This window comes from Mangifera indica, chromosome 11 (assembly GCF_011075055.1).
Source record: "Mangifera indica cultivar Alphonso chromosome 11, CATAS_Mindica_2.1, whole genome shotgun sequence".
NCBI lineage: Eukaryota > Viridiplantae > Streptophyta > Magnoliopsida > Sapindales > Anacardiaceae > Mangifera > Mangifera indica.
Window position 1 is genome coordinate 6,537,356 of NC_058147.1, and position 20,139 is coordinate 6,557,494.

General features: G+C 32.5%; 1 protein-coding gene and 1 pseudogene across 1 annotated transcript; one reads left to right on the top strand and one right to left on the bottom strand.

Moving 5' to 3' along the window:
* Positions 1-7,729: 7,729 nt before the first annotated feature.
* Positions 7,730-9,037, top strand: LOC123230020. Its single transcript, XM_044656112.1, has one exon. It carries the CDS (start codon positions 7,770-7,772, stop codon positions 8,691-8,693), a length of 924 nt encoding a protein of 307 aa, XP_044512047.1. The 5' UTR covers positions 7,730-7,769; the 3' UTR covers positions 8,694-9,037.
* A 4,459-nt stretch (positions 9,038-13,496) lies between these two features.
* On the bottom strand, positions 13,497-15,878 carry LOC123229680 (annotated as a pseudogene).
* Positions 15,879-20,139: the final 4,261 nt, after the last annotated feature.

A 20,139-nucleotide genomic window follows, 5' to 3' on the forward strand; every position in this document is an offset into this window, starting at 1 on the left:
GATTCCTTTTTAGACTATACTATAATACTATAAATTGTATAATATTTGTTAATAATATACATTCAGTTTATAACTCAACTTATAATTCTTTACTATGTTGCCATTTTTTTCTGCAACCCATGCAGGATGTAATCGAATTTCTTGTTACTGCATATAGTGTTGGAATTAGATTTTAATTTTGTAAAATCATATAATGAATAATTTAGTGAAATTTTATGGATAAACTTAATGTAATAATTCAAAAATGTCCAATAAGCTTTAATGCACATCGGTATGTGTTTTAGAGTTTATTGGAATGCCCAATAACCAACCATATATTGACTCAGTCGTAACTTTTTTTACAAAATACTATAGTTTGACCTATTTAAAGTCATTATTTAATAATATTTAATAAGAGAAAATATTTATCACCTTTCCGGTGAATTTTAGAAACATTATAGATTCAAGATCATGGCACAATTAAAAATTTTCATTAACCTTAAATTTTCATTTTCATTTTTTTATGACATATGTGATGATCCTATGATTAGGATTGATTTTATTTATGTACAAAATTTATATTGTATTTAATATTAGACCTAGGTATATTAGGTTATAGATTCTGAAATTTTTGAATTGAAATAAGGTTTTGTTATTTGTGAAATTGGGATTAAAATCTAAAATATGAGTTGATTCAATTTTAAATTTAGCATTCTTTGTTGATGAATTAAACTTTGAAATTAGGGTTCAGTAATCCCTAATTCTAGGGTTTTAAGATTGAATTTCAAATTATTGACATTAATTTTGTGATAAGTTTTTGTTTTTAGTGAAAATTGGGCCTTGAACTACAACCATCAATGACCCTTCCTTGTTCTATAGTGTTTTTACAGTGACTCTAGGTGACAATATCATCTAGGCCACTGTCAGTTTGAGTCATGTGCTCACGCCTATTCATTCCCCCCTTAGTATCAATTGACAATAAGAGTTAGAAAATAGGTTACTAGCAAATCGTGTAAGGGATTCTCTACTATGCCATAATTTTGTGATACGATTTAGGCGGTAACATCACCTGGCCTACCTCCAGCATGAGTCGTGTGGTCACGCCCATTCTTCTCATCGGCTAAAATCAAATAGATGGACAAAGACCAAAAATTAACATCATCGGAGTTGAGATCGTGATGCTTAAGATTTTGCATTCCTAGGTCAAAAACATGTTTTTCCAACCTAGAAAGCCAACACATGAGGCTCAAATTGATCAACAAATTAAACTGGATCAAATAAACTTGTTAGTTGAAACTAAGTCAAAGTAACTCGAAACCTAACCAATGTGCATGAAAGACAGATAATGGCGTGTGAAAGGAAAATGACGATAAGTGACAATGCAGTAAGGGCAAGTGATGGTGTGTGGAGGTGCATGATGAGGTATGAACGGTTTATGGTCACGAAAGAATATGCGTGCAATATTTGTGAGAACATACATGACAGTAGAATATGATGGTGGAAAAGATGAACATGACCGTGTCATGAGCAGAGCAACCCAAACAATTTTAGAAAGAATTAACAAGCCATTGTCAAGGAAATTAGAGAGAGAATCTGTATAGGAAATTTGAACAAGAAAAAAAGTGGATTATGTACTTTGATTATTTGGTTGTCAAACTTATACACACTCCCAACGATGAGTGCTTGAACTTAGATTCAAAGTCTAAGAAATGCATCTTTGCAAGGACTTTCCACTTCTAATTATTTTCTTGAGACATTAATTCTCATATAAACTAATATTATGTTGTCAAACTATTCTTTAGTCAAATTTATAGAAGCAATACCAAAAGAGTGACCAACTATTATAAAATAACTAATTATATGAATTGTATACAACGACAAGCCATATTATTTATATGCAAGTTGCCCCAAAATATACGTAAAAACCCTTCCATTTAAAAATAACATAAAAAGTTGGATCTAACAAATTCAACCATTTCTACAATCTCCCCAACATTCTAGCTAGGTCCATCTTTACAATCATAAAATCATATTCCTTATATTTTACACACTATTATGAAATGACAATAACTTCCTACATATTTGGAAGCACATAATTATCTATTTTCTTTAACAATGAAATTTGTCTGGATCCATTGCACTAGGGTTTTGGTTTTCAATTATGTAAGTACACATGTAACCTTTGCTTTTGTCCTATAAATAAGAGATTGCACAAAGTCTTAGGGACAATAGTTTCTTACATTCAATATTGTTACACAACCAAATTGAAATCCGAAATGTTAATAACATATTAGTGTTCGTAGGCTTCATGTAGTAAGCCGAACCACCTTAAAAATGTCTTTGTGTTTATTATATTTCTCATTATTCTTAATTGCTTGCACTGAATTGCACATCACCATTCTGTATACTTCTCGTTAATGCGATTTTCAACATCGACAATTAGTATGCTATATCAAAATCCCTTACCAAATTTTGAATGCATAATCCTTATTTTTTTTATAATAAAGTGACAATTTTTTTTTTTTTTGAGTTCGCGTATACAATGGCATTGTAGCACTTTTTAGTTCCTATCTATAATATCTAGTTAAATTTAGTATTGATGCAAATGGTCTGCCTCCACCAACAAAGAGAATAAAGGTGAAAATGTTGGTCGGTACGTAGTTTAGGTTCATATTATTTAGATAATCCGACTGATTAATCTATGTCAAATGCTCATTTCTTTCTTGTTTACATTTGCAAATTTAGTGGAGCCTGAACATGATCAACAACTTTACTGTCTCAAATTGTTTGAACTTGATTTCTTTCCCCGTTTGTTTTAATACTGTATAAACAAAATCAGAGATTAATTCTCTTATTAATGAATGTCGACTGTTGTTTAAGTTGCAAAAAGTTTGTTACATGATGATATTAAGAGAACTGAGCGATGATTCCTTCTGTTTGGGCAAATCTGACTGAGAGAGTGTCTCTTTACCGACCAAGATTCGTAATCAAATAGAAGATTAGTCAAAAGTTAAAAAATTTAAATTTGTTTCTAGTCATATTTTTTTATTAAGAAAAAGAAATTATGCCTACATATATTTTTTTTATACATAATTATGCTTTCAGATTATGTGTTGTTATATTATTGGATAGTTTTAAATTAAAGATAAAATAATACTAATTATATTAAAGAATATTTTCTTTTAACAGGTTTGGCAAGAGCATCGACCAGATATATTGCAATATTATGAACACAACAAGCATCTGATCCATGACTTTCAGTGAGATTTCCACATTTAAATGAGATAAACAAAGAAGCTCTACATGCTAGAACGATGTCCAACATTATAAATAGCCGAGAGTCTTGACATTTTAATTGCAACTGAGTGAAAAGCTTAGTAGTCATCTTTGAATTCTTGGAGGAAACATGAACAATTCTAAGGAAAAGAACAAGGAGAAGGCTTCAGAGGCATCCAAGCAGCCAAAGATGGATAATGCAACCGTCATTCCAGCAAAGAAGAAGCTGCTGAAGACGATGATGCTCGAAAAAGTTATGCATCCTTCCACTGAAAATGACAAGAAGGTGCACCCAAATAATTAATAGCATTATCAGTGTCCAAATTGCCAGCAGTTGCACTTGACAAATACTTGCATGTTTGTATAAATAAAATCCTTCTGTTGTGTCTCAAACTACTACTTTTGCTGGCGATGGAAGTGTTTTTTATTAGTGTCTGTACTATGGATGCATGATAATTAAAGTAATGTTTGATGTATAAAATATTGGCTATACTGGATGATCGATGGTTTACCATTTTAGCTTTCATTTTAGTACTTATATTCTCTGAGCTTTTTGCCTCTTGAATATAAGATCATATATATTGGATAAAAATAAACATTTCATGAAGGAGTAATCTTTTCTTAATTTTATGTTTGATGATGACAACTATTTCGCCCGCCTTTACAAATCTTCGTTAATTAATTGGAGTGGGTTAATAATTCTGGTTTCAGTCCTAGTTCAAGGTTTTTTCAGCTTCTGTTTTTAGGTCTCAAAAAGCTGTTTAGCTGCGGGCCACTCCATCTTGAGGAATCTTTATAGTTTAAACACTATTATTATGGTGGCGGCTGTTCTTATTATTTGTTTATGTTATCAGAGACATGCACAGTCTGTTGGCTCTGGTCCCACTGGTGTTAAATTTAGTTCGAAACAAGCATTTCATAGGATTAGCAAGATCTACACGCACGCATGAGAGCGAAGACTGATTAACTAATTCATATCGATGGCATAAACATGTAAACTATTGCTTTTATCAAGAAAGATTTGTCATTTCTCCTCTTTTCCAACCAATTAATTTGGATGATATATATAATACTAGAATTGATCAATGAATAGAGATGATAATTTCAACCTAAATTTAGAATTTTTATCTCCTTTTATAAAAAAAAAAAGATTTATCAATAGAAATGAAAAAGGGGATAAAGATAAAAAATATCTTTGTAATCAGAGAAGGGCTGCAGACAAGGATCATATGTCCCCTTCCCAGTCCTATTTCTACCCCTTTATATTATTATATTTACTTAAAGTACTAATATATTCTTATAATTTCAGACTATTTATATTTTTTAAATTTATATAAATTTTTTTTGTGTATATTAAGGTAGTTAACATATGTTTTTGCGTATTTAAAATAGTAGATTAATTTTATTTTTAATTAATTTTATTTTTAAATATATTTATATTATGTTTAAAAGATATCAAAAGAGAATTTTTTTCTCAAAGGTATTGGGATGGAGAAGAAATTTTTTTCCACAAGGAAGGAATGGAAAGAGGATTTTTTTCCACCAGTAGAGGAAAAGGAATTTTATTATTCTTGTAATGGGATAGACTGGGATAGAAATTGATTTCCCTATGGGGGACAAAGATAGAAAATAGGTTATTCAGTTCGACCACTCCTTGCTGCTATCCCTATGGGTGAGATTAAAGTATAGTTAGACTGCTTCGACCCATAATCCATTCTTATCAACTTTTGTTGGTCAAATTGGGTGTCTTGAAGGTCATTCGCAGTATATCAAACAAATATATTGACGTGGACCCATTGTTTGCCTGCTCCGAATTTGGATCCGTTGAATTATGCATCTTCATCACCAATATTGTTCGAAGTTTGACAATTTTGACACTTTAGCTGAGCACGAAAACGATAATAATACTAACTAAACATAAAATACTCATAAAATGAAAATCTAGGAACCTGTTGTCACACCTGTCGGTCTGTGTTTTCCAGCCAGCATTAGAAAAGAAACTGTACATTAAGAAAAGTAGAATCCATGAGATAGTCAGGCTGTAACCTTCTGGGTTTGATGTTATGTGTCTGCACTTTGCTCTACAGACGGTCCTGGCGTCAGAATTAAGATATGCAAAATTTTGTAAAGCAGATGATGATGCAAGCTCAATGACATCACTGACTGCATATATTTGATACCTTATGCAGGAAGTAAGCATGCATGGTTTGCGTTTGTGGACACAAAGTTGATTCCGGAATGCTTATTTAAAGCATTTACATTTGTGGTTCTTGTTTAATTGAGGAGAATAATTTTCTTCATTCCTAATGGAATGAGCATATTTGCAACCACTTTTATTTGTAGGCAATTCGTATTCAATGAATTCTTTAATGGAACCTGTTATTACATCTTATCCAAATTCGGGAGATTAGCTGCTGTAATGCCTAAAAATTTGGAACTAATTTATGTTTGGCCATGTTGGTCTTGTAACCTTCTATACATAATAAAAGTATAACAATGAAAAACAGGCTTCTGATCCATAATTTGAAAGAAAAAGCTGTACACCTCTACTAAAACTACTGTATATAGCCAGACTCTGACATTTCAAAGGGAACACAAAATACAATACATTTAACACACACACACAGAGAGATTGAGGTTCATTGAGTTATTGAAGAAATCACGAGCACATCGGAGGAACTGGGGAAGGAGACAGAGCCAATTTCCAAGCCACTGATTAATGCAAGTGTAATTCCGGTAAGAAGGAAGTTGGTGAAGACCATGGTAGCACCCAGAGAAGTAATCGTAAAAATTAAATTAGAAGGGCCAAAAGACATATTCCCACCCAAGGTTTCTTGCATCCCCAAATCCCATATGCAAATTTTCAAAAACTCAAATACCAACCCGTCTATCACCATCAAAGGTTAAATTGTCATTTAGGAGAAAAAAATCAGTTTTTAAACCTAAAGAGAAAAAGTCAATTTTTATATCTGAGAAATATGAGGTTGGGGGATAAAAATAAATATTTCAAAACTTAACAGTAATTCTAAAATATGAGTTTAAATAAAAATTTTATCTTTGACAATAATAATAAAATTTAACAAATGAGTGGATATTTAAGTTTTCAAAAATTAATAATTATGAACTTGGGTTTACACTAAACCTTACATAGGAATAAGTCTTTTGGCCAATTAGAAGGGTCATCAAATGGATTAGAATCATTAGATTTAAAATTTTACAGTCACATATATTAACCTGTGGCCATTAGTTTTGACAACCAAATCAACTTCAATTGTAACATTAATTAAAGCAAAGATTTGTAGTTTCAAGCGCAGGAGACTTAGAACAGGTTCCATACTTAGACCTTATTTGTCTATTTAACCTTAAGCTTTCATTTTTAATTGTGTCTAACCTTAAAGATAACCGTATCATTCTATAACCGTAAGCTTCCATTCTTGCTCCGAAGAAGACTCGAACTTCTCCATAATATCTAAAAATATAATTCAAAATATAAAATCAAATCAAATTATAAAAGATAAATAAAACTAAAGGAAATTGAGCAAAATACACTAAAATTCACCTTAAAACATACTCTTTTTTTTTTAATCTATTTGTGTGTATATCGTACATACATCAAGTCCCTAATAGTGTTTGATGCACGTACGCAGTATGCAGATTCATTAATTTATATTTAGACACAATAGAAATCCAACATTTGAATAGGTAAATTGAATAGATCGTGGATAAGATAGCTAAACACCAGCTGATCAGTGGTCAAATCACATTCTGTTTGTTCAATTTTTAAAAGATTCAGTCACTCTTATTATATGGTTATGGTTTTACCATTCTTTGAATACTCCATGCAGCCATCAAAAATCAAGGCAGAAGTCTCAGTTAAGTCCATTAAGAACAGTTTTCTTCAACACATTGCTGCCCATCAGGGCTATGGATATCTTTTGTTTGTTTTTATAAAATATTCGCCAAACATAGTCTTATCTAATTACAAGTGTCAGTGGATTGGATCAGCCCGTGTCAGGCTGATCCCAATGCAGCCCACCAGGCCTATGTTCTTGGCTGGCCCAGGAAAAACGCAGGGCCGCCCTATTTAATTATATTGATCTACGATTTCCTGGCTTTCATCTTCTTGAGAATAACATTCTGGATTTGGTTTTCAAAACCACTACATGTAACACTTGGTTTGCCATAGGCTCAAAATGAAGAGCCGAAGCCTCTATCGGTAGTGGACTTAACAGTAACCAATTCCCACTGTGGGTGTTGGGCGGAATAAAGTTTATCAGAGACATGATTATAAGCTTGAACGCAAGCGCCAATCTTCCACAACCTAACCGTTGCACAACGGATTCAATTTCAAAAATCTGAAAAAGAAAATAACTAAAGCACATTCCAACCTTTTCTTTTCAAGCTTTTTCAAACACAAACACCAAGACTATATATATATAAAGAGTTACCCTACCTTCCATTAACCCATACTCCTATGCTCATTTGTCTCTCCATCTCATTCAATTTCGAAAACAATGGGTTGTTGCATTAGCAAATTTGGACCCAAGAAATCAAAATTTCCCTCAGGAGAATCAAAATTTCGAAAACATGTTCAAGACAAGCTTGTCATCTCACAAGCTTCCAAAATTCCAACTCCAATTCATTTCTCAAACAAAATTTCCCCATCTCCTCCTTCGCCTCCCAGTTGTACCTCTTCTGTTTCTTCCTTTACTAGTACAGGCAACACAACTGAATCATGCTCATCAATCTCGACCGCATCTTCCCTTCTGACCTCGAAAGACAGATCTTTCTCCAATGAGTTTCTTTGGTCTTGTGTCAAGGAAAATCCACATATAGTTCGCATTAATTCCATCAAGGAAGCTGCTCTTTCTTTGGCAACCCCTAAAGTTCAAGCTCAGAAGTTTGACTCACCTTCGAAATCATTTGTTGCTCCAACACTCACCAAGCAATCAATCCCACAAAGGATATACACTTCTACACCGCAAAAGAGAGTCCGGTCAAGCTCACCAACTCCTTTAATGCGACAAAAGAGCTTTCGTAAGGAGACAGAGTGGCAGAATTCTTCGTATTCTTTGCCCAGTAGAACATTGAGATCACCCTCGCCCAGTAGGAGATTTAGTAGCGGTGATAGTAACAGGGGATTTTTGACAAATACAACTAAAGAAAGCTGTTCAAACCGAATGGTTGGTGCTAAGGTAAATGCAATAAATTCAGTTTCTTCTTTAAGAAAAGAGAATTTCAGGCCTGCAAGTCCAAGCAGCAATTCAATGGGATTGCGGGTTTGTTTGATGAACAGAGAGACTTGCACTTACAGAATTGGCTCTAAAATTGATGAAGTTGCAGCTGAAGAAGCGGCAGTTCAGCATGAGAGTGAGTCCATTCCCATGGAGGACATTGATAATCCCCATATCTCCTTGGATTGTTTTATCTTTTTATAGAAAGATTTGTGTGTGTGCATGCATATTTAAATCTTACTCATATTATTCATAGGATTTCTTGGTTTTTTAATCTTTCTCATTGTTTGTCCAAAGTATTCATAAATAGTTTGCAAAAGCACAGATACAGTGGGATAAAGTTCTGATTGATTTGTAGTGTCTTTTGTGTATTAGATTGTGGGCATGCTATACTACTAGTTGGTTTGAGAATTTTTTTTAGTGGCACCAGACTAGATGAATTTAGTCTGAGATTTGGTTATTGATTCATGTAACTGTAGTTTGGAACAGTTTAATGTATTCCACAATTAATATTAAAATTTAATGTTATAGAAAATGATCTTGAAGAAGCATCTATGTTTCAGTGCAAAAAATTACCTAATTTTCTCAGATAGAAACATGCAGATAGATTTGCAAACAACTGCATCATCTTGTTGTATTTACAATAAGGTGCCAATGGCTTGGATGGATCAAAATATTTTGATTCTTTTGAAAGACTCATCATATTTTCTAATGCCAAGATTTAAAATACACGGTTGGGGGAACACTCTTTTTTTTTTTCTTTAGGCCAAAACACTTCTTCCCACCCAAGGTTTAGCCCAGTTGTAAAAACTCATTTGCAGGGCTTCAAAAATTCCAACACTTATCTATAAGTAAACTTTTATTAGAATATTTTATTAAGGCTGAGGGTAAAACCATCATTTTACTTTTCATATTAAAAAATATATAATTTTATCTCATTATCTAACCCCCAAGTTTTAAAAAATAATATTTTACCCCAATCTCAACTTTGAAAAATGACATTCCCCCCCCCCCCCCCCCAAACAAACCCTTAGAGTTTTCTTCTCTCTAGCAATAGTGACAACAACAACCACCATCTCTTCCCTTCTCTTTCTACCATCATCGATGATGTTTCACTACAGATGAAGAAGCACCGATGTGATGAAGTTCGAAGGCTTCATCAAATTGACTCCAGATGACGAGAATCTGTCAAGTTTTATGTCTATTCAACTTTAAAAGAAGACAAATTGCATGATAGAAGCTTCATCTAGAGTTGATTCGACAAAAAACACAACAAATATGGAGAAGTTGGCCCCTTCATCTCCAAGTTTTGTCGAACTTTGTCACATCAAGGATTCGTCAACCTTTGTCTAGCGTCATAAGTGGTGGCGACAGAAGAAGAAGGATGGAATGACGACAGTTTATACTAAAGTCCAATCATTGGAGAATGAAAAGAATGTAAACCTTAGCAAGGGGAAAATACAGCTTTTCAAACTTTTAGATAAAAAAAATTGTTAGTTTTTTAAATTAAAGGAGAAAAATAGAATAAAATTTTAGTTATTTTAATATTATTGATAAAATAACAATTTTATTCTTATAACTAACGAAAAAATTTAATAAAAATTAGCTCATAAATAGGTGTTTAGGTTTTTAAAACCTTATGGATAGAATTTTTGAGAATGGGCTAAACCTGGGAGGGGAATAAGACTTTTGGCCTTTTTTTTAATCTTCTCGACAGTGATGATGTATAAATAACTAATTTCATAAATACCTTTTAATTGTCAAAATTAATAATTGACTCTAATAGATGAGTAAAAAGTTGGTTTTTTTAAACTTAAATGTGATAATTACATTTTATTAAACCTTGGGTGGGAAAATAGTCATTTGACCTGATATTATATATTGTAATTAGATTTACAAAATTAGTATGTCATAAATACGCGTATATGTTTATCTTATACTTTGAGAAACTATTAATTTAATTGCGAATTCTTATAAAAGTTCTATTTCATAGTTGTAATATACAATACAAAAGTTTATACAGTAATTGTTAAACTTATGATACACAAATTTAAACAATAAAATTATGTATATAAATAATGATATATCATCATATAATTGAATATTATTTTATTCTTAATTATCAATTATTTAATCATACGATAATATATCGTTATTTCTATTCAAAGTTATACATAAAACACAGCTTTTAAAAAAACTTCTACGGTTGAACATAAAACGTTGTCCCTAAATCTCGGGGTGTCCGCAACAGAGTGGGATATTATACATATACTAAAGTTAACATTAGGGACAAGGTTAGTGCAGCTGCAGCCCTATGCTACATAGCAAGAGACACAAAATTAAAAACAACAGAGCGTAAAGTGGGGGATATTAATTAAAATAGGAAGCTGCTTTTCCATTTAAACATTTTTTGGCATCAATTCATATGTTTTACCTTTTTAAGCAAATTAATTTTTTTATTCCAAAAATACCCTCATTTAATTTCTCAACGTTTACCGTAGTATTTCATCGATTAATTACTTACGTTTAACTATACGCATTAAGATTAATTTATCTGTAATGAATAAAATCTATAGATTAATAAACAGATATACTAAAGATTGAATAAAATCTACAGATTGAAAATGTTAATTTATGAATAAAATTGAAAAACACATTGAAAATCTATAGATTGAATAAAATTTATGAATAAAATCTACAAATTTTATAAAATTTATTTTATAAAATCTATAAATTTATAAAATAATTAAATTTAAAATCGATTGATATATATGAAAAATAATGGATATATTAAAAAAGGTACGTTTTTTTCAAAAATGTATGTTTTCTCAAAAGGGGTGCAGGAAAGTGTTAAGGGGTGCGGGAAGGAAATGAAAATACAAACGAGTGTGTGAAAATACAAATAGGTGCGTGAAAATACAAAACAAGTGCGTAATAATATAAACGGGTGCGTGAAAATGTGAAAGGGTGCGTAAAAATAAAAACAGGTGCGTGAAAATGTGAAGGGGTGCGTAAAAATATAAACGAGTACGTAAAAATGTGAAGGGGTGCGAGAATTGACTAAAGGGTATGGGTGCGTGAAAGGGTGCGGGAATTGGTGTAGGTGCATAAAAAGGTGCGAAAATTTACTAAAGGGTGCGGGGTGCGGGGGATCTCCCGCACCCCTTTACCATATATATTAATTATTATATATTATAAATATAATATATTTATAATATAATATATATTATAATTCTCCTGTACCTTTTTTATAATTTTTCCGCACCCTTTTTGTTTTTCCCGCATCCCTTTTGTTTTTTACATACTCGTTTATATTTTCACGCATCCCTTCACATTTTCACGTACCCGTTTGTATTTTCACACACCCGTGCGTAAAAAAGATTGTGAAGGGTGCAACAAACATTGCGGGTGCGTGGAAGGGTGCGAAAATTGCTAAAAGGATGTGACAATTACTGAAAGGGTGTGTGGAGGGTGCAACAAGCATTGTGGGTGCGTGGAGGATGCGACAATTGCTGAAAGGGTGCGTGGAGGGTGCGACAATTTTTGAAAGGGTGCATAGAAAGGTGCGACAATTTTCTGAAAGGTGCAGAAATTGTAAAAGGGGTGCGTGAAAATAATAAACACAAAACGGATGTGTAAAAATACAAACGGGTGTTTGACAATGTGAAGGAGTGAGTGAAAATACAAAACGAGTGCGTAAAAATACAAACAGATGCGTGACAATGTGAAGGAGTGAGTGAAAATACAAAACGAGTGCGTAAAAATACAAACGAGTGCGTGAAATTGTGAAGAGGTGCTTGAAAATACAAACGGATGCGTAAAAATACAAACAGGTGCTTGAAATTATGAAGGTGTGTGTGAAAATATAAAACATGTGCATAAAAATACAAACGAGTACGTGAAATTGTGAAGGGATGTGTGAAAATGTGAAGGGGTGCGTGAAAATATAAACGAGTGCGTAAAAAACAAAAGGTGTGCAGGAAAAACAAAAGGGGTGCGGGAAAATTATAAAAAGGGTACAGGAGAATTATGATATATATTATATTATCAATATAATATATTTATATTATAAATATATTATATTTATAATATATAATCATTAATATATATTGTAAAGGGGTGCTCCCGCACCCCTTCATAAATTATAAAGGGGTGCGGGACCCCTGCACCCTACACCTTGCAACCTTTACACATTTTTCACACCCTTCACGCACCCACACCCTTTAGTAAATTCTCGCACCTTTTCATACACCTATACCAATTCCCGCACCCTTTCACGCACCTATATCCTTTAGTCAATTCTCACATCCCTTCACATTTTTACGCACCCATTTATATTTTTATTCACCCCTTCACATTTTCACGTACCCGTTTGTATTTTTACGCATCATTTCACATTTTCACGCACCCGTTTGTATTTTTACGTACCATTTCACATTTTCATGCACCCGTTTATATTTTTACGCACTTGTTTTGTATTTTCATACACTTATTTGTATTTTTACGCACCTATTTGTATTTTCACACGTTTGTATTTTCATTCCCTTTTCGCACCCCTTAACACTTTCCTGCACCCCTTTTGAGAAAACGCACCGTTTTCGATATATCCATTATTTTTCATATATATCAATCAATTTTAAATTTAATTATTTTATAAATTTATAGATTTTATAAATTTTGTAGAGTTTATTTATAAATTTTATTCAATCTATAGATTTTCAATGTGTTTTTCAATTTTATTTATAAATTAACATTTTCAATCTGTAGTATATCTATTTATCAATCTATAGATTTTATTCATTACAGATAAATTAATCTTAATGCTTATAGTTAAACGTAAGTAATTAATCGATGAAATACTACGGTAAACGTTGAAAAATTAAATGAGGGTATTTTTGGAATAAAAAATTCAGTTTGCTTAAAAAGGTAAAACATATGAATTACTACCGAAAAACGTTTAAGCGAGAAAACGATTGCCTATTTTAATTAATAACCCGTAAAGTGGCATCATCTGGCATCAAAATCGTTTTCCACAATGTGAGCTTTGATGCTGTCATAGCCAGCTGTTATGCTTTTCCCCAAGAGCAAAGACTCTGTTTCTTCTGGGCTTATGGCGCTATCCCAGGGATGTTTCTGCATCCTTCTCAAACCTTCTAACTCCATAGCAACTTCTCTCATTGGAGGCCTCTCCTCCCCTTTCATGCTTAAGCATCTCCTCGCTAACTCAGCCATTCCCCTCAGCTGCTCCTTGTTCTCATCGTTTACTATCCGATTCTCAAGAATTTCAAATAAACGATTTTCTTCCATTGAAGAAAGGAAATAAACCACCAGACTTCTCTCATCTTCAGGTTTATCGATTAAAAGAGGCTTCTTTCCGGTCAGTAGCTCCACAAGCACAACCCCAAAGCTGTACACATCACTTTTCTCCGTCAACTGTCCACTCTGAAAGTATTCAGGATCTAAATACCCAATTGTCCCTTTCACCATTGTGGAAAATTGAGTTACATTCATTGGAACCAACTTTGAAGCTCCAAAATCAGAGATTTTAGCATTGAATTCATTGTCTAAGAGTATGTTGGCAGACTTGACGTCTCTATGGATGATTGGAGTAGAAGCTGAGTGCAAATGGGAGAGCACTCCTGCAGTTTTTGCTGCAATTTTCAAACGGCTTTCCCCGGAAAGGCTGATAACCTTATCTTTATTGTGAATGTGCTCAAAGAGTGTGCCATTGCTGACAAATTCATAAACAAGTAAAGGAACTTCAGTTTCTAAACAACAACCCAACAGCCTCACCACATTTATATGGTTTACTTGTGAAAGCACGGCTATTTCGTTGATAAACTGCTCGATTTGGCTCTGATCTACTGTCTTGGACTTCTTTATGGCAACTGGATTGTCTTTCGTTAAAAATCCTTTATATACTGTGCCATAGCCTCCTCGGCCAACTATTCTATCGTCAGAAAAGTTGTTAGTGGCCTTCTTGAGTTCTTCTTCTGTAAAGATTTTAAATTTATCTTTATCAGACGACCTTGTTCGTTTAGAGAGTTCCTTTTGTAAAAGAAAACCCCCATTTTGCTGAAAGAATTTTTCTTTTAGCTTGATGTGCTTTCTTTTCTTCAACACCAAGTACAGCCAAGGGATACTCATAACCAAGACCAAAAAGATTATGCAAACACCTACATATAAAAGTATTGAATCTTTTTATTCCTAAGTCACAATTATCTTAAACTTGAATAATAATAACATAGTATACTTACTAAGAGCAACCTCAATTACTGAAATTTGATTGGGAAGATTGGTCACACAACGTGGTCCATCTTTTCCTCCGTTGGTTAGGTGATACCCCTTGATGCAATTGCATGTATAACTCCCTTCTGTGTTATCGCAAATTTGCTCACAGTTATTGAGATTGGGATCATTGCATTCATTTATGTCTGCAGTTGAATTTAGGATAAGTGTGAAGCACCTTGTGAAAAACTGCAGTTTATATCAGTAGAAATATCTTAGTACCTTCACAGCCATTAGAGAGGTATGGATTGCCTTGGTAACCCTTTTGACACCTGCAAAGATACCCGGAGCCGTTGTCATGATCATGACACTCCGAGTTTTCTTTACATGCGTAATTCCCTTTGCCCTTTGCTTCTGTGCAGTTGCCCTCCCCAGTTACTGCCCATTCAAGCACAACAGGAAGCTCCTCCGGTAATCTTTCAAGGTAACTGCGCTGGAATGTGAAGCTACTTTTGTCAACAAGAAACGCATAGGTGCAAGGATTGAAGTCGGATACATTAGAATGATTGTAAAAGCTATAAGCTATGAAGCTGATTTGCGATAACCCTCTTGGAATTTCTATCTGGCAACACCCAGAGCCGATGCAAGATCCGTCTTTGACATACTTAGAATTATCACACAAGGACATACATCCGGAGCTGTATCTTTGCTCCTCTATATAACCTTGAATGTAGGCGTAACTGTCACAGCCAATGACTATGATTCTATGAATACATTTTTGGTGCTGGAGATGGTTAATTCAAACAAAGTCAATGCGGGTTGATTTTGGTCCTCCGATTTGTTTTTTCTGAAGCAGTCTCGTGCGACGAAGTCGGTGATCTGCAACTCACCGTCGAAGCTTATATTGGTAAAATCGATATTGCCATTCAACAAAAATGGTTTTGGAGGATTGAAAAAGTTGTTACACCTGATTTGGAAATTCTCATTTAGGGAACAGTTAGGGCTTGTACCGAATGGATATGCGATTGCAACGTCGCCACAGTAGCTAGGGCAGCCAGGCTTCGCAAGGGTTATTGCTGATGTTCTGGTAACTACAGCTACCAGCACCGACGCCATTGCCACCACCATAATGAATTGGAAAGACATTTCGTTCAACCCCATTGCCTTTCATATGATGAGGAATGCGGTACTTCGCAAATAAAAACACTGACGATCTATTCAAGGCATCAAAGTCCTCCCCGTTGTTTTTCTGCTAAAGTTAAATGTGTTTCTTTCATGTTCACGATAGAAAGTGACGACCCAACAATGTCTCTCTCATCAGTGCCGGCTGAAGATATAGGAAAGCGAGGCAATTGCATGAAAATTTGGCCTGCTATATCACACGCAGCGCCGGCCGAAAGAACAGGCAGGTGAGCAATTTGACCGAGTAACGCTAAACCATCTCACAGCATCGCACCCAGTTCCGGCTGAAATTGACTTAAATTAAATTAAATTGTTTAGTTGTTGAGGCTATTTAACTAGATTTTCATTCTTACCAATTACGTTCTCCTTATGTAGAGATTTTTATTTAATGAACATTTTAATATTTTCATTTTATGAGTATAAGTAATTGAATATATTTTCTTATAATTACTTATTTGATATTTAATATCTAATGGAAATAAAATTGGTTCATACAAAATATTCAATTACTTTTATTAGATAGGAAATATTTATTTCCACAATTTTTGCCTGAGGCCTAAATTTTTAGTCTCAAGGGCTTAAGTTAATTGTTGTATTAACAAGAAAAAAAAAACGACGGCCAAATCCATGAAGTTATATATATAATTAGAATCTTAAGGAAACATTTGGTTCAGAATAATCTTTTATACTAACATTCCTTTATTTAGTTTGTCCAATAATATAATATTCTGATAATTTGATTATTATATTCATTTTAACTAATAAAATATTATTAAAAGTAATAATTTAATTAATTAATTTTATAATTTGGCATCATAAAAAAAAACCTAATATATGATTAAGATGGAAAATATTTTAGATTATATATAAATCAAATATTAACATAAGGTATATTAGTTTGACTAAACACAATGCTAATTTACACATAATAATAATTCAAGTCATTTAAATAAAATAATATTTTACTTTTTTTAATTATTGTTTAGCAAATACAAAAATTATTAATACTTATTAATTTTATCAAATATAATAATAATTTATACTTAATAATTTTCAAATTATTTATCTTTGTGATGATTTTTATTTTTTATAATAAAAAATTACCTAAATTAAATGTACATAAAATTGATTAAAGGGGGTAATTCCCTTGTGTTATTACAAATTAAAACCAAGATAGTGTTGATACATAAATAGTCACATCACTTTGAGATTCAAAGAGTAAAACCAATTTAGAAACATAACGTTTGCGATCGATATTGCCAAAAAATGGATCATCTACTTCAATTCTAGGTTTGGTAAAAGTTGAGCACTACTCAACAATATTATAACATTAGCATATATCATGTTCTATTTTTTTGGTTAGAATGTAATTAGATCATTTCGAATTAAAAATAAAATAATACAAAATCACATAATAAAACGTTACCTGTATACTTAAACTATATATAAAAGATTTGTATATGCTCTAAAATTAACGGAGGATGTAATACCAATTATTGGAAAATTGAAGATTCCCAGTTTTAAACTCAGTAAGTAAGAGACACTCTCTAATGTCATTCTACATTTGGTAAGAGACACTCTCTAATGTCACTTTCCCTGAATATCATACTCTGTCTTTTGGCTTCATACATTTATCAAGACTCAAGAAGTTAATGGGTCACCATCTTTTCTATATAATTAACACCATATGATTTTACAGGATGAATTTGTCGAAGAACATCTCAACTATATGACTAGGAATTAAGCTACAAGCCTAAACAAAAGACAAACTTAATAAAACCTACATTATGTAATTCTCGCTACATTATTATATGAGTAGTGATAAATAGACAAATAATATACACAAATAACGATATATCACTATATAATTAGATAGTTTAAAAGTAGAGTTAAAGTAATATTTATTCATATAATAATACGTCATTTTTTATGAATAAAATTATCGTTTTTATTTATATACATAATTTTATTATTATTATATATACAGACTGTTCAAATTATAATATAAAGACAATTCCTAGGTGATTGATTGCCGTGGGACAATATATTCTCTACAGCATAAGGATGGTTGACCCCTCACCAACCACCCTTCATGCATGGTCGAGAGCTCTTGATCCATCCTTAGACAAATATGCAATACTCACTACAAGAAAAACAGCATTTAATTAATAGTTAAGTAAATAGTTAAAAATTATGATTTAATTACAAATTATATTCAACATCTGTTATAAATTACTCACACATTCATTACAAAATGACTAACAAGTTAATCTAAATGATCATTTATGTTAGAAGTATAAAATCATAAACAACTAAAACGGTTAGACGCAAATGAATATTATTAATAACTAAAAATTAGATGCAAATTAATATTGAGAGCAACTAAAAAAATTAGACACAGATGCATGTCATTAGTTACTAAATCAATTTAGGTGTAAAATATACTTTTTTATGCAAGAAAATAATTAGTTGTAAAATGTTTTTTTTTTAATTCGGTTTTAACATTTTATAATTATTTTTTAATTAAAGATAAATTAACATTCAATTATATAATGACACATCATCTATATACCCATTTTGTGTACTAAAAATATGTACGTATAACATTGTTCTATTGATATAATTTTATATTGAAAACTTACTAATCAAATGGTTCAATACCAATGACAAATTGTTTTCCTTTTTTTTTTTATTAGATGCTTATTAAATTAATTTGTTATTTTTTATGGTTTTTTATAATATTTTATGTGACCATTTACTTAGTTACTAGTATGTTACATATTTTGTAAACTATAGTTTGTGACTAAAGTTTTAGTTATCAAATAAATTTAATTACAATTCTAGACATAAAGGAGCTGGTACAAGAAGAAAATGAAGACTGTAAATTCTATGGTTGGTTTCATTTTCATCAATAGGGAAAGTACAAATTAGCAATAGAAGAGCTATTACATGAAGAATTTACTGAAATTGATATCAACACAGAAGGAAGGTTATTAATCTTCTAATTACATGAGCTTGGCGGTCATTAAACTTAATTTGCCACTGAAATGTGCCTTCCATCTCCAGATTAGCCTTCATTCACCTGGGTAAGCCATGAATGTATATCTACCTCAGTCATCTTTACAACAGTATCGGTAGGCCAAGATGATCAACAGATCTACAAGAGCACATAGATATATGTGAAGACTGGTTTACAAAACTCTGTATGCGTGCTTCCGGGCAGTGCGGTCTTAGGAATACTCCATACTCTGGAGATAAAGAATATTCCGATTAGCTAGCTAGACTTTTCCGTCCAATGAAGGGAGAGTTGTATCAGCTTTTACAGCTGTAGAAGAAGATGTTGATACAGAATTTGTGCCTTTAGAAGGAGCTGAGGAAGGAGTGGGAATCTTTTTGGGAAGCATTTGTCCCCAGCAGCCCTTGGGCAATCTTGATGCTTCCGAAAGAAGAATGAGAGTAAGGAGAGTGAAGAGCAAGCACTTGTTCCTCCAGTGACCTAACATTTTGATCAATAGTGATCAGGATTGGATACACAGAACCCTTCTTTAAGCTTGAAAGATAAATGCTGCATTTTTAGAGAATTTGTTGCAGGAGACACGTTGAGTAATATATGGAGACTGCCAACTTGTTTGTTAGAGGAAAGATGTGTCAATGGCAGACAATGGGGTATTTGATAATTCTAAACTGTTGAGTAGCTCATGCTGTTTCTTTCATTTGTCTAATGGAAATAGAATGAGGAATTTCAGGACATCTTTTATTCTAGTTGGACCCCCCTATAGTTGGGTATCATTTATATTTGTTTATTCTTATACTTGTACTAAGGCTGATATATGTTTAATCTAATACTTTTGGTAGCAAATCTTTTCTGTCAGACATGTTTAAGACTTCAGACTGATATGATTAGTAATACCACTTCTTCTTAGTTTCAATTAAACTATTGTTATTGACATCTTCGAGGAGAAGAAGGCATGATAAGTCTATTAGTTATAGCATATATTGAACTGAATGAAGCATGTTTTATTGATAAAACAAATTGCTAGTAAAGTTCTCTATGCCTATTTTTAAAGTTTAATTAAACCCCACCTAAACCTGGTGTTATATATCATATCATTCCTCAATTTCAATCATGCAAACATGAGGAGAGAGCTCTTTTCATTAGTTAGCTCAGAAGCCAAACAAGACATTTTAAAGAAGTTCAAAAGAAGCATCTTTGACACTTATGTTCGCTACTTTACCAACA